This window comes from Equus przewalskii, chromosome 23 (assembly GCF_037783145.1).
Source record: "Equus przewalskii isolate Varuska chromosome 23, EquPr2, whole genome shotgun sequence".
Taxonomy (NCBI): domain Eukaryota; kingdom Metazoa; phylum Chordata; class Mammalia; order Perissodactyla; family Equidae; genus Equus; species Equus przewalskii.
The window spans coordinates 12,441,943-12,456,171 of NC_091853.1; the positions used below are offsets into that span (position 1 = coordinate 12,441,943).

At 36.4% G+C, this 14,229-nt stretch overlaps 1 protein-coding gene across 18 annotated transcripts in view; it reads left to right on the top strand.

The window, feature by feature from the left end:
* The window catches only part of RASAL2 (RAS protein activator like 2), a 366,259-nt gene that overhangs the window by 315,093 nt on the left and 36,937 nt on the right, over positions 1–14,229 (top strand). For all 18 annotated transcript variants that reach the window (XM_070591621.1, XM_070591624.1, XM_070591622.1 and 15 more), the window contains 3 exons: positions 10,422–10,575; positions 12,409–12,507; positions 13,064–13,618. In XM_070591621.1, coding sequence (XP_070447722.1) covers positions 10,422–10,575; positions 12,409–12,507; positions 13,064–13,618 — 808 coding nt within the window. The remainder of the gene's footprint in view (positions 1–10,421; positions 10,576–12,408; positions 12,508–13,063; positions 13,619–14,229) is intronic.

The following is a 14,229-nucleotide window of genomic DNA, read 5'->3' on the forward strand; positions in this document are numbered from 1 at the left end:
TATGATTTTTAGCTTTTTTATTTAGGTCTGTGATGCATTTATTTAACCTGTGGTTCCTGTAAATAAAAGGTCTTGACTCAGAACTTACTGGCTTTTAGTTCAAGATATTAATCAAACCTGCAAACCTACCCCAGCCAAACCAATTACAGGGAATCTGCCTGCCTTTGGAGAAGCAAGTATTGTAAACTACCACTTTTCTCCTCGTCTATTCTTCCCCTTTAGCTTAATAAGCATGGTTTTAGGTGCCCTTCAGTTTTTGGGCAAGGGGAGACAGAAAGGAGAACGGTGGTAAGAAAGTTCTAGTACTATCTTAGCCTTCCGTAACACTCCCTGAGCCTGGCAGATGTTTAAAGCTGACTCTTCTATTATAGGGTCTTTGGGGAATTCTTCACAAATGTCTCATCTCTGAGGAGCTATCACCTATGGTTTTATTGAGTTTGGCAGGTACATTTCTCTTCCAGGTGTTCACTTGCAGCTCCTTTCGCAGTTTCTAGGAAGGAATTCTTGCAGTTGTGGTCTCTTCACCCTTGCAGTCCTCTAGTCCACAGGAGATATCCACACATCCTTTGCCCTGACAAACCTCCTAGGAGTGCGGGCTAATCCAAAAGCATCAACTCTCTCAGGCTCTGCCACCAGCAGTTAGTCATTTCTCATCATCTAGATTTCCCAGATAAAATCACACTTCACCCTTTCTGCATTCCATACCCATATCCCATAGGGGACAGGAGGTTGAGCCTCACAGCTTTCTCCGAAAAATCTCTCTCACAAAATCCCTTCCCTTCTCTATTCTCTAACCACTTTTTATAGTCTTATTCTGAGGGGTTCAAGGTAATAGAACTGGTTCCAAACATTTCCTTTGTTTTACAGTTTATCTGGTACTTCACTGTGGTATACAACATCTCTTTTATCTTAGTGTCTCAATTGAAACTTCAGTTTTAATATTTCATCACATATGTATATAATACTTTCATTAATCTACGGTCCTTAGCATAATGAACAAAATGCAACATAACACTGTGCTTCCCTAACTCTCAGCATTATCTCCTACCACTCCTACCAAAGGTCTGTCATTTACTTACCATACTGTTTTGTATTTCTCTGCTTTTGAGCTTGCTGCCCTCTCTATCCCAAATATCATTTCCTATTCCTACACCCTGTCCTTTGTCAGGCTTACTTCTAATTCATACTCATGCAACAAAACCCAAGTCAGGAGTCATGTGCTCCCTGACTTCTTTTCCTTGTTCTTCCCATACACCATTCTAAACTAAGCACCTACCCTACGTACTTACCCTGGCCAACTGCATATCCCGTATTATAGGACTAACTACTTTCTATTGAATTTATCTTTTCATGTCTCCGCTTACTGTAGCAGATTGGAAACTCCTTGAGGGTACAAACAATCTTTCTATCCCATTCCTTAGTACAACGCCTGTACTATTAAGGAACTTAATTTTTGTTGGCCTGAAACAGAAGGGAAGAGTCCAAACAAATTCTAGATAATAAACAATAATCTTTTTCAATATGATGTACTTGGATAGAATGACAACTTCTCAGAAATTATTGGATTCCAGGCCACTAATTAATCAATACAGTTTAGCTATAGATTATAGAATTTCCCTTACCAATGTTTACTGCTATGGTCCAATTAAAAGTCCCTTAGTTTTGTGAACTGTAGTCCAGTTAAAGTTTCTTATTGTATCGTGATAACATCTTAAATTCATTAGAATGCTTTATCTTAATAGAAAAAAATTATTTCCATACATTTATTCCTTCTGTTTTCATGTTCTTCTAGCAAAGAATATATTCAAGAAAATAGCTATCCTGATCTCAACCAGATGAATAATTTACATAACATGAGCTACTGCATGTCATATCACTGTAAAAAAGCTCTATGTCTATGGTATTAGTCCCATTTGTATGGAACTGTAGTTTATGAGATATTTCTGAAATGATGGATTGTTGCATTTGATTCTCATAATAACTGTGTGATGTATAGGAAGAGAAATCATTATCCATGTTTTACAAATGAGATAACCAAGGTTCAGAAAGAAAGAATTATTTGTTCCTCATCACATAGCTAGTGAGCAGTTGAGCTGATGTGAATGTGCGGGGCTTTGGCTCCAAGTTCAGTGACTTTTCCATTATACCCTTTGTTGCATGTGTTGATAGGAATCATAACTTTCCGAGAAGGTCATTGAGAAAGAAGGAAAAATCAAAGGTAAAAATCACACACACCTACATACACACAAACATACTCCAAACAACACCTCTTAATGAAAGTGGAATACTATGCAGTAATAATTAATAAGTCAATTTATGGTCATAATATTTCCACAGTTTGGTAAAATGTAAAGCTAACTCCCTACTGTACTCCTTTCATTCCTCCTTCCCCTTCAAATCCAAATGGATTGGATGAAAAGTTAAAAACACTAAAAGAAAATATAGCTAGATTTCTTATGGTCTTAGAATGAAAGAACTCTTCCTAAGCATAAACTGGGGAAAACAATTAGAAATATGACAGAAAAGTGCTAATTTACTTACTATACAAAGAGCATTCATTATAAATCGTTTAAAATATGATATAGTAGTTCTTAACTCACAGAAAAAGAAACTGAGATTGCCAATAAACATGTTAAAATGTCCTTAACCTCATAAGTAAAGAAATGCATATTAAATAATGAAATACCATTTTTTATCAATTATACTGGCAAAGATTTTTGAAGTTCAGCCATGTCCCATTTTGGTGATAGCATATAGAAACATACACTGTTGGTAGGAGTTTAAATTGATGCCATCTTTTATGGAGGAGAATTTATCAATATCAAAATTTTAAATGTATATGCCCTTTGATCTAGCACTTTCATATGAGTACATGTACATAAAGATATATGTGCTGAGATACTTTTTAAACCTGGGTGGTAATCACAAAAAAAGAAAAGAAAAACTTAAGTGGTCATCAGGGACTGATTAAACTACTCCAGACCTATATAAGGGAATACTTTGTGGTCACTAAAAAGAGGTGAGTTATATCTATATGTTCCAGCATGGACAAGAGTCAAAAATACAGTGTTAAGGAAAAAAGGTTTTGTAGAATCTCATTTGTGTGTGTGTGTGTGTATTTGGTTGTCTATGTATAAACTATTTATGAGAGGGGACACAAAAATTGTTAATAGTATTTTCTATAGGAGATTAAGGGAAGTACCCTTATTTATATTCTTCACCTTCTATCCTCCTGAGCTCTTGGAATTTATTACCAAGAGCACTTATTACTTTAAGGCGAAAAAATGTTTAATTAGAAGAAAACCTCCTACAACCCCATTTCAGCCTTATGTCTCCTTCTAGTTATTTCCCAGTTGCCACCCCTTCACTGTCCGACTTCATGAGTTAGTCTCTGCTTTCTCACTTCCTATTCATTTTCTCAGCCCCCCGCAATCTCATTTTTGTCCTCATGACTTCCCTGAAACCGCTCTTGCCAAAGTCTCCAATTATCTCTCGGTTCATATGTCTGGTGTCTACCATAAATATTTCAACACACTTGATCTTCTACAGCAATGGACAGTCCACCCTTCTTGAGAGCTCTCTTCCTTGGGCTTTTATGATACTTGAGTCTCCTGGTTTTCTTTCTGTCTTTCAAATTGTTAAGTCTCTTTTGTCATTTTTGTATATTTACGTGGTAGTATTCCTCAGCTTATTTTCTTAGGACCTTCTCTTGGTCTGCATGTTCTCTTTCAGAATTCACATTGTCTTAGTCCGTTCCGGCTGCTATAACAAAATACCATAGACTATAGATGGCTTATAATCAAGAGAAATTTATGTCTCACGGTTCTGAAGGCTGGGAAGTCCAAAGTCAAGGCTCTAGCAGATTCACTGTCTGGTGGGGATCTGCTTCCTGGTTCAAAAGACTGACTTTTGGCTGTGTCCTGACATGGGGGAACGGTTGAGGATCTCTCCAGGGTCTATTTCATAAAGGCACTGATCCAACTCATGAGGGCTCCACCCTCACGACCTAATCACCTCCCAAAGGTCACACCTCCAAATACTATCATATTGGAGATTAGAATTTCAATATAAATTGGGGGGGGGAGGGGTACACAAACATTCACTCTGTAGCACACTCCCACAGGAACCTCAAACTTAACTTGTCCAACACTTGCTTTCATTTCTGCCCTCTCCTCAAAAAGCATTGCCTCTCATTTCCCATCTCTGTAAAAGACATCATCATCTTTCTACCCAGTGGCTCATCCTTGACTGTACCCTCTCCCTGATACCTGCAACATTTCCCGTCATTAAGGCCTATTTACCTCCTAATTATCTCTCAACTCTATCTACTTCTTCCCCTCTTCTGCTGCTCTAGTTTATGATCTTTACTCAGGTTACCCCATAATCTGTGAACTAGTCTTTAAGTCTTTCATTTTTTCTCTCCCCTCTCTGTGTACCCCTCACTTTTTCCACTCCTTAGAGAAAGTACTCTTACTGAGACACACATCTGATCATGTCATTCCCTCTCCACCACCCAAAACCTTTCTATGTCCACTGGTCTTGTGATCAAGTTGAAATACCCACAGTACTATACGTTCTATCATGGTTTCTGTCAAGCCTCATTATTCCCCACCCCTCTTCTCTTAGCCCCAACAAACATCCATACTGCACCAGAGCCACACCGCTGAACTCTCATTTTCTCAAACACCCTAGTATACTTTCACTACGGGCCTTCTCACATGCTAGCCATTCCCTCTAGAACTCTCACTACCTCTGCATCTGCATATAGCTAACTCCACCTCATCCTTCAAGTCACAACTTCATATTACCTTTTTTCTAAGAAACTTTCTCTGAATCCCCAATTTAAGATCTAGGGCCCCTACTAAGTGCTCACAGAGCCTCTTTTGCATCCTTTTTCATAGGTTTTATCACATTATATTATAATGGATTAACTCACTAGATTATAAGCTGTGTTTGAGTACAAGGACCATGTACTCACCGTTGTATTCCTTACATTTATCTCTAGTATAGTGCCTGACACATAATGTATACCAAGTAATTATTGGGGATAGGTGGATTCATACATATTTTCATTTATTCAGCCAAATGAGAAACTAATGTGAAAGCAAATAGTCATGAGTTTAGGAATGATTAAGAAGTACATGTCATTGAACTCCATCAGTTTTTTTCTCTTTTATTCTCCTTTTACTCATACTTAATTTTATGGCAATAATGAGACTAAAAGTCTAACTAAATTCAGAAAAAGTGAAAGAAAAGTTATTAGCCTTTCCACTCACTCTTTAACTAGTAAGTGTATTAGTTGAGTTGATTTGTGAATGTGGTTTGATCTAGTTTCATGGAATTTTTAAAATTCAATATAGTTGTGTTTATATTTAATTTGTTTAACAGGCACTGGTATATTACATTCCGTTTGCAATTTAAGAACAAAAGAAAAGGGTGTATTACAACATGGTAGTTTCTGTAAAGAGATTGTTGCCTAGTGTGTGTCATACTGGACGCTAGTTGAGTTTTCTGCCCTCCAGATCACATTTTAATATTTATAATCTTGCCTTCCTTCTATGTCTGCCTTCAGTGTATATATACATGTTTATGTGCCAAAATAGGTTGAATGTCATTTTCGTCTATGATGATAAATTTCCTTACCATGAATTTGTTCATTTTAAGTGACAACTCGGGCTGACAAATATTCTTCTTTCCCATTAGCAGCTGAACTCGTTAGACCATCCTGTCTAGAGTCTGAGAGCAGAGAAAGGGAAGATTAGCAGGATGTGTTATGTTTCCATAAATAGCTTTTGTGTGAGTGGTTGTATGGTATAATTCTTTAAACTAACGTACTAATCAGTGAGTAATATAAGCAGTAGGGACTGGCCTTAACTGCAGCAGGTAAATCACTGCAACCAGCCTGTCAGGATCTTCAGGGAGGACATTTTTTAGCACACAAGTAGAACTCTGGTGAATGAGCTCTAATTTATCTTTATTTTTTAATCCAAGGAGGGAAACCTTTAAAATTACAGTACAGGAAAGGATCTACTCTTTCAAACAGAAAACAGAAATCCTATGTTTTCACAGATACCAGGCTGAAAAACAATAAAATCTGAGGAGCAAGTAAAGCTACATTTTTCCCAAAGTGAGATCTCAGATGCAGTTTTTAAAAAACTGATTAGACTTTATGTAAATTTTTTGGTAGAATATTAGGGTACTGAATTTTGTTAATTACTACCTGGGAAATTTCAAACAAGGTTATAAAGTGTCTTTGGAATACATATTAGTGAATACAAGCATATATTGCTGCACCCAGCTTATGGCTGAGCTGTCTCTTCAAGAATTCAGTGCAGTGGTCTGGAATCCTAACTGCCAAGCCAAGCAGAAATTCACCTGCTCTGGAGTATAGGATTTTGTGTGGCAATAAGCATTTTTAATTAAAAGTTTCCCAAATTTGGAACTGATGGAACTGAATCTGTAAACATGTGGCACATTGAGCTAGCACATCCAAGCACTATTGGCGCTTTGGAGGAAATATGGCTTTTAAAAAAATTGGATGGTTAAGCTGAGAAAAATCCAGCTGTGTTTTACTTAACATTGCACTAATCAGAGTTCTTTGACTCCTTTTTCTTTTTCTTCATCAGTGTTTCCACTGGTGTGTGTGTTGGCTCCCAATCCACCAACCCTTCGCTTTTGTCTTTTAAGACTGATTTCAGATAGGGATTTGGTTAAAGCAATATAATACCAATTCACTGTAGTGAGTAATAGAAAGCCCTTCCTGCCTTGCAGTTTATATCTTAAAGAGGTCAAAAGCAGCAGGTAATCTTCATCAGCAAAGCAATTACCTTTTTAACCCTTACCTATCACATTGCTAGAGGTCCTCAAGTTTACACAGAAATCAAAATTGTCTGCTGACCTTAAAACAAAAATGTAAAGAATATGGTGTTCCTTAATTAGAAGTAAAATTGCTTCTGGGAAGCAGTTTCCCAATTAAACCAAGAAATAATCATATTGCAGCCCTGAATTATTCTTACATGGTATTTGGGATGATGAGGATTTGGGGATGAGGGTGCAAGGGTCGGGAAGAGAAGTAGTCAGGAAGGGCCAGTAGTCAAGGGATTCTCGATATCCACTTTGGGGCAGGGTTCCTTGGTGAAGACTGTTGTCAGATTGGACTGAGAAGAGTTGTCTGAGTTGTCTTAAACTTGTATCATTCTCTCAATAAATCCACATTCTACTTTCCATTCGAGAAGTAAACTGTAGTGCCATACAAAGCTGCTAAAACGCTCTACTTAGCAGATCTAAGAAAGATCAATTCATATGAAGGTACAGGAGGAGGTAAATATGATTTAGAGAGGATTTGGGGTTACTAATGCTATTATATGGAAATAGTTGCACAGATAATGCCTCCCCCCCAGGCCATTCCCAGGCCGCTTGATCTTCCTGTTTACTGTAATCCTGCTTCTCTGGGAATTACTTCTGTCTTCTCTGAGATGCTTTCTTCCCAATACAGGAAGGGCTTGCTTATTTATTCAGTGTAATGTTGAACATATTAGTGACTTTAGTGTTCAATTCATGGGTATGTGAGTGTAGGTGTGTATTTACACGCATACATGCATAAATGCTGAATAGGAGATTCTGAACTATGTATTAATAATTGAAATTTCAGTAACTAGAAAGAGTTTCGAATCCTGTTTCCTGAGGACTTGGTTGTAATATCTGTTTATGGCTGCACTTGGAAGTTAGACCTGAGTGTTGAAATGAAATGTGTTCAGCGTTAGAAATACAGTGAATAAAGAACTTTATCCAACTTTCTGTAAAAGGGAAAAAGACAATGTGTCACCAAATAAGTTAATGCAGAATAGTACCTAGGAATATTAAACTAGGATAAGCACTGCAAAAGAAATAGAACAGATGTGAGAGGAAGATTGTACTTGCAAGGTGGGATGTAGCCAGCACTCTCTAGTAGGGGCCTGGGAATCATACAGGAAGCAAGCTAAAGCTTCTCAGCTTTGTCCTCTAGGAGAGTTAAGAGATTCTCCTCCACCCCCAGAGTTGCCTCAGTTTTCTCCTACAGCCTCTGACTGAGAAATTGTTAATGGGAGTGGGTAGGAGCTTTGCCGTTTCTTCCTTTCTGTCTTAAAATGGTCACGTTTGCAGAGCATGTTCCTTGAGTCCTTCAAGCGGCAGCTTCTCCCTGCTGCCTTTAGCTCTAATCTCTTTATAGGTGTAGCACCATGGCAACAGGCCCAGCCTAGAGCCCAGGAACCTTGTTTGTGTTACCTGAGGGGCTGGATGCAGCCTGAGGAAGAGAAGAAGGAATATTACCTATCCTGCAGCCTATTTGGAAGATGACTTCAAGTTCTGTTGTTTGTGTTTCCGTTCTGCTTCTATTGAAGACTTGAAATTATACCTGCAAAACATTTATCCAAAGATGTTATCGGTAACCGAAGGCAGCAACTTCTATTGGTTCTTGTTTAAACAGAGAGTTCTTTTCTGAGATGTAGTTCAGAAAGTGACTTGCTATACCGTGACATGTGGCACCACCATGATTTGGGGTTGCACTGCCAGGTGGCTGTATAATTGCTTCATGTAGGTAGACATTTATTTTATTTGAAATAAAATTAATTTATGTTTTAGAATATTTTCCTAGAGAATTTTAAAAATACAAGTAATAAGCCTTTTGTCATACCTCCTTCTATTTAAATGTGCCTTCATCTTTCCTGTTGAGAGGCTCACTCTCAGAGCATGAGAGGCTTTTCCCCTCCAAGGAACTCTTCCTGGGAAAAATGGGCTGGAATTGTTATTTTCTGTGTGTTTAAGAAAGATTACAGTATCCTGTTGCCTCGACCCAGCTGCCTATCAAGCATATTGGGCAAGGCTGTATGGTAATTACATTAAAGTAATAAAATTGCTTTAGCGTTTAGTTATTTATAGATGATGTGATGTGTTTATGGTATATAACATGTCATTGTCTTATCCAATAGAACAAAAGTAAATCAATGTGGAGCTGTTATATTGTTATATTTTTATGTACAAAACATTAAGTGGCTTTTGCGCATGCTTTGTATTAACAATGGTAAATATAATTATTGTCTCTTTGACCTTAAAAAGACTGCTGAATATCAGAACACACATTTTTCAGCCTAACCATTAAATGGGGGTTGGTTTTTTTGAGTGTGGAAAGAACGGACTAAAATCCTAAGCTTCAGATGCTTCTTACTGTATGGAGTTTGATTAAACAATGTTAGAATGGAAATAGAAGGGAAAGGGCAGCCTTTAGTGCTAGTTTCCTTTATCTCATTACTTTATAATTTAAGTGAAAGCTACTCTGGCATTAAGTATTTCAATTCCTTTTAATGCTAATGTGGTTATTTCAAGGAAGTGAATGAAGCTGCTTATTTAGTTTGTTTTACAAAAACAAATGTCTTAACACAAGACATTTCTTTATCCCTATTACTAGGTACTTCTGCTTCAAATATATGTATTTAACTCTGGGTGTTTCAGTCAATAAATACTACAATTATTGAGTAAAACTGCATGGCTATCCAGTTCTGGATTTAAGAATATTCTGCTTTATATTGTTTGATTTCGTTAATTCTTCCAAGGGGAAGGCAGTGAAGTACTAGCTCCTGTAGTGACAAGAATCATGATTCCTAGTATTGTTTTTTAAACAACTAGGAAACAAAATCAACCAGGATGCCTGAATGGTGTTGACAAAGATCTGTTCTTCTAGATGAGAGTTTGAACATTTCATTTGAGGGTGGGAGGTTTCTTCCAGGCACTTTATTCTTTATTCATATTTATGTAATAAGGCATGGATAGAACCAAAAGCTTGCCAGAAAAGGATTCCATATTGAAATGGAAATCAGACCTTTTGAAAGGCGGGGTCTTGTGCTGAAAAGTTTGGCTTTGACTCTCTGTGTGTATGTCTGTTTATTCCACCAAAGCAGAAAGAAACAGAATGGGGATTCAGCCACTACTATTTTGTCAATGATAGAAGAGGATAAAGCTATCACATGAAAAAAAAGAAAAGAAATAACATTTCTTTTGATAATACCTTTGCATAAAAAAGAATGTATAACATAACCTTGAATAGTATATATTTCTCCATCTCAAAGATAGGAATGAGGAGAAAAACAATGTTTGTGGTGGAACTTTGAGCTTTCTTGAATCTAGTAAAATTATAGTACACTTTGTGCTTTATTGAAAACAACAGTGCGTGTGTGTACACACACCAATATATAATGTATATGGTTTATATGTGCCACATGAATATAGTTACTGTTATTATTGTTATAGATGAACTATTAATTTGCTCCTTGTTTATTTTTCCCTTTGGCATTTATACATTTGTTGTTAGCCTCCATTGTGTTAGACCTTCATTTCCTCCTTGGCCAAGTAGTTACACTATTGTAAATATCTTTTTCTTCTTGTAGGTCTCGTGGGCTGCCTAAACTAAAGGAGTCACGTTCCCATGAATCCTTGCTGAGCCCATGCAGTGCGGTGGAGTGTCTTGATCTTGGTAGAGGAGAGCCTGTATCAGTGAAACCACTCCATAGCAGCATCCTTGGACAAGACTTCTGCTTTGAGGTAAAAAAGTATAGAAAGAAGGAAGAGTAAACAACAAGCATTTTGTTTTACAAGTCTTACTGGATAAGATTTTCTATCCAGTGATTTTGTGATTTGATTACTGTAGTGTTAATGATTTGATCATCTTAACTGGTTTTCAGTTGTTAAAAACTACCTACTTACAGGGAAAAAGTTGGAAATCTATTAATCTAATTATATTGGTTATTATAATATAAAGTTATATATATAACTATTAAACTTTAATATATATAATAGTTATTATACATAAAGTTATTAATGATGGCTTCTCATTCCTTTTAGCCTAGTCTGCTTCAAGATAAATGGGTTCTTAGTACCTTCTCAGCAGAGGTCACAAGATTAACAACTTATTAAATTGGTATTTTAATTTTTTAATATTGATGAAGATATCACCCAATATGTTTTTATTTTTCTCTTGAAAGCATAAGCCCCTGATTTTAATGATTCCTTGAGGAAATTGACCAAAACCATAATTTTTCTAACTAAAACATGGGCAGTTTGAGATTTGGGACTATGTCTTCTTTATTTTTTTAATCCTCTGCACCTAGCCCAGTCCCTGGCACATTGCAGGTGCCTAATTTCTTGAAAGAACAAATTGCTCTTCACCAGAAAATTATGACTCTTACTTTTTATGAGGTAATTTCTCCCTCCCAAATTAGATGTACACAATCGGCCATTTGCAAATTAAATTTTAAAATAATATATGTAATTGTTAGGGTTAGGATTTGATTAATTAACACAAACTTACTAAGTAACTAGTGATCAATCCTATGGTAGATGCTGTAGAAGTTGAAAAATGTTTGATTCCTGTTCTTATGGACCTGCAGTATCCAACAGAAATATAAAGCAAGCCACATACATAATTTTAAATTTTAGTAAACCCAAATATTATCATTTCAACATATAACTAATATAAAGTTGTCCATGAGATTTTTTACATTCTTCTTTTTTTTTTTAACTAAGTCTTCAACATCTGATATGTATTTTACACTTAGAGCACATCTCCATTTGGGCTAGCTACATTTCAGATGCTCACTAGCCACTTGTGGCTAGTAGCTACCACATAATCTGACCTGATTCATTAAGTTATAATCTGAGATTGAGTTAGTATGTGAGCACATTTCAGCAATTTGGACAGGTCATTTCTTGGTGTTCTTTTCTATAAAAGTCACTTGAAGGTTCCCATATTTGTGGAGCTCGGTTCAGCATGTTGTATACCAGGCCCAGTGTTAGCTGCTAGGCATATAGACAACATGTTTCATTTTTAAAGGACAGTGATAGTAATTGCCAGGCTAACATAATAAATGACTAGAAATCAACAGATTTGTTGCCTAGTGGAGTAGAAACGGATTCCAAAGACAGTAATTCATTACTGGTAACTCTTTTCACCTTGATTTAGTAGCCTCCATAATATTGTAAGTGAAGGCAATCCTGAGAAATTTGATAAGCTATTTTAGAGACTGTCTTCCCTTTTTTAGTTATTTTCTATTAACTCACTTAGAATTGAGTATATTCATTTGCAGGTAGTTTAAGATGTGGCCTGAAAGATTTTTACTTTTGATCTTTTTGAATTGTAGGCAGGTTTTAGCTTCCTGAACTGAATTCTCAATGGCCTTTGTTCTCATACCTGGAGATGAGTGTGCATATTACCTAGATAACAAAGCAAAAAGCCAATGTAGATGTAGATATAGATATCACAAAACTAGCACTTATCGTTTTGGTTTCATGTAGTATGGTTTATCTTCATGGCATATCCCTAACTCTTAAATGATACAACTAGGTTTCCCATACTTATCTCTAATCTTTATGTTGAAGGTTACCTACTTAAGTGGAAGTAAATGCTTCAGCTGTAACTCTGCTTCAGAGAGAGATAAGTGGATGGAAAACCTTCGCAGGACAGTTCAACCAAATAAGGTAATAGTGGCTTTGTGTGTCTAAAAAATGTATAATTCTGCAAGCAGTAAGTTGATAGAAGATAAATACAGTAAGAATACCTTAATTTTTATATAGTTTTTAAAACACATTTACATATTATGCTATTTTATGCTCAAAATAATCTTGTTGCAGATATTGTCATGCTACCAGTGTGGATAAGAAGACTCAGAAGTTAAGTGACTTACCCAAGTCAGAAGCTAGTGAATGATAGAAATGGGACTAGAACACAAGTGTCTTAACTACTTACCTCTATTTTATTTGCTGAAAGTAGTCCAGTTGCTGCTAGGCTAGCTTTATGAGAACTTACATGACAAGATATTTTTTTAACTGAAGTAAAATAGAATGTATGTGGCTTTCTAAGATTCTGATACATTCTTGTTTAGAGCTTGCCATTATTGTGAACAATGAGGTAAGAATCCCTTTTATTATTTATTGACTACTCTTAATAAAGCACATAGTCAGCATCACCTACTTTAAGAGGAAAATGTTGTCTGAGATTTCAGCTCTCAAACTCAACTTTGTTACTTCCTTATAGGACAATTGCAGACGAGCTGAAAATGTTCTTCGTTTATGGATCATTGAAGCCAAGGACCTTGCCCCTAAAAAGAAATATTTCTGTGAACTGTGCCTTGATGATACCCTCTTCGCTCGTACAACCAGCAAGACCAAAGCAGACAATATTTTCTGGGGTGAACATTTTGAATTCTACAGCCTTCCACCTCTTCATAGCATCACAGTTCACATTTATAAAGATGTGGAAAAAAAGAAGAAAAAAGACAAGAATAATTATGTAGGGCTAGTCAACATCCCCACTGCCAGTGTCACTGGTCGCCAATTTGTAGAAAAGTGGTATCCTGTGAGTACACCTACACCCAACAAAGGAAAGACGGGAGGACCTTCTATTCGAATTAAATCACGTTTCCAGACTATCACCATTCTGCCTATGGAGCAATACAAAGAATTTGCAGAATTTGTCACCAGCAACTATACCATGCTGTGTTCTGTCCTTGAACCAGTAATTAGTGTGAGAAATAAAGAAGAATTAGCCTGTGCCTTAGTGCACATTCTTCAGAGTACTGGCAGAGCCAAGGTAAGTGGAAAAGGAGATTGTATTACCCCAAATCTCTTCCCTACACTTTATGAAGAAACAAACATGTTTGTTTTACTGTAAAGAGCCAAATTAGAGAAATATGCTTTGCTGTTGGTCAGAAAAAAAGAATTAGGAAGGAACCCTATTAGCAGTTCTTCGATCAGAAAAGATGGGGATTATAAAACTAAAAAAGTAAAACGGAGAGACCAACAAATACTTATTTAAATTCCATTTGTATGAAATATGGATACCATAGCTAGCTCTTTATTGTCTGATGAAATAAATGTAGGATTGGCGTGATAATCCCACACTGCGTTCAAGATTGTTTGTCTTTAGTTCTAGAGTGTGTTGTATTGTGGTTTTACTCCTTACTATATTTTAGGTTAAGATTAATTGATGACTATATCCCTTGGTCACAGAAGGAGGTATTCCAGAAGTATGCTGGGCGTTATCAAGAATCTTCATAGGATTAAAATCTAAATTTTGAATTAAAATAGCAAGGGATGTTATATAATTGGTAGCTGTTTCATGATAGCCTTAACTTGTTTCATCTTGGATACAAGTAAAAATTCAGGAAGATGGAAAAAGAGAAATATGCTAATCATAAGAAG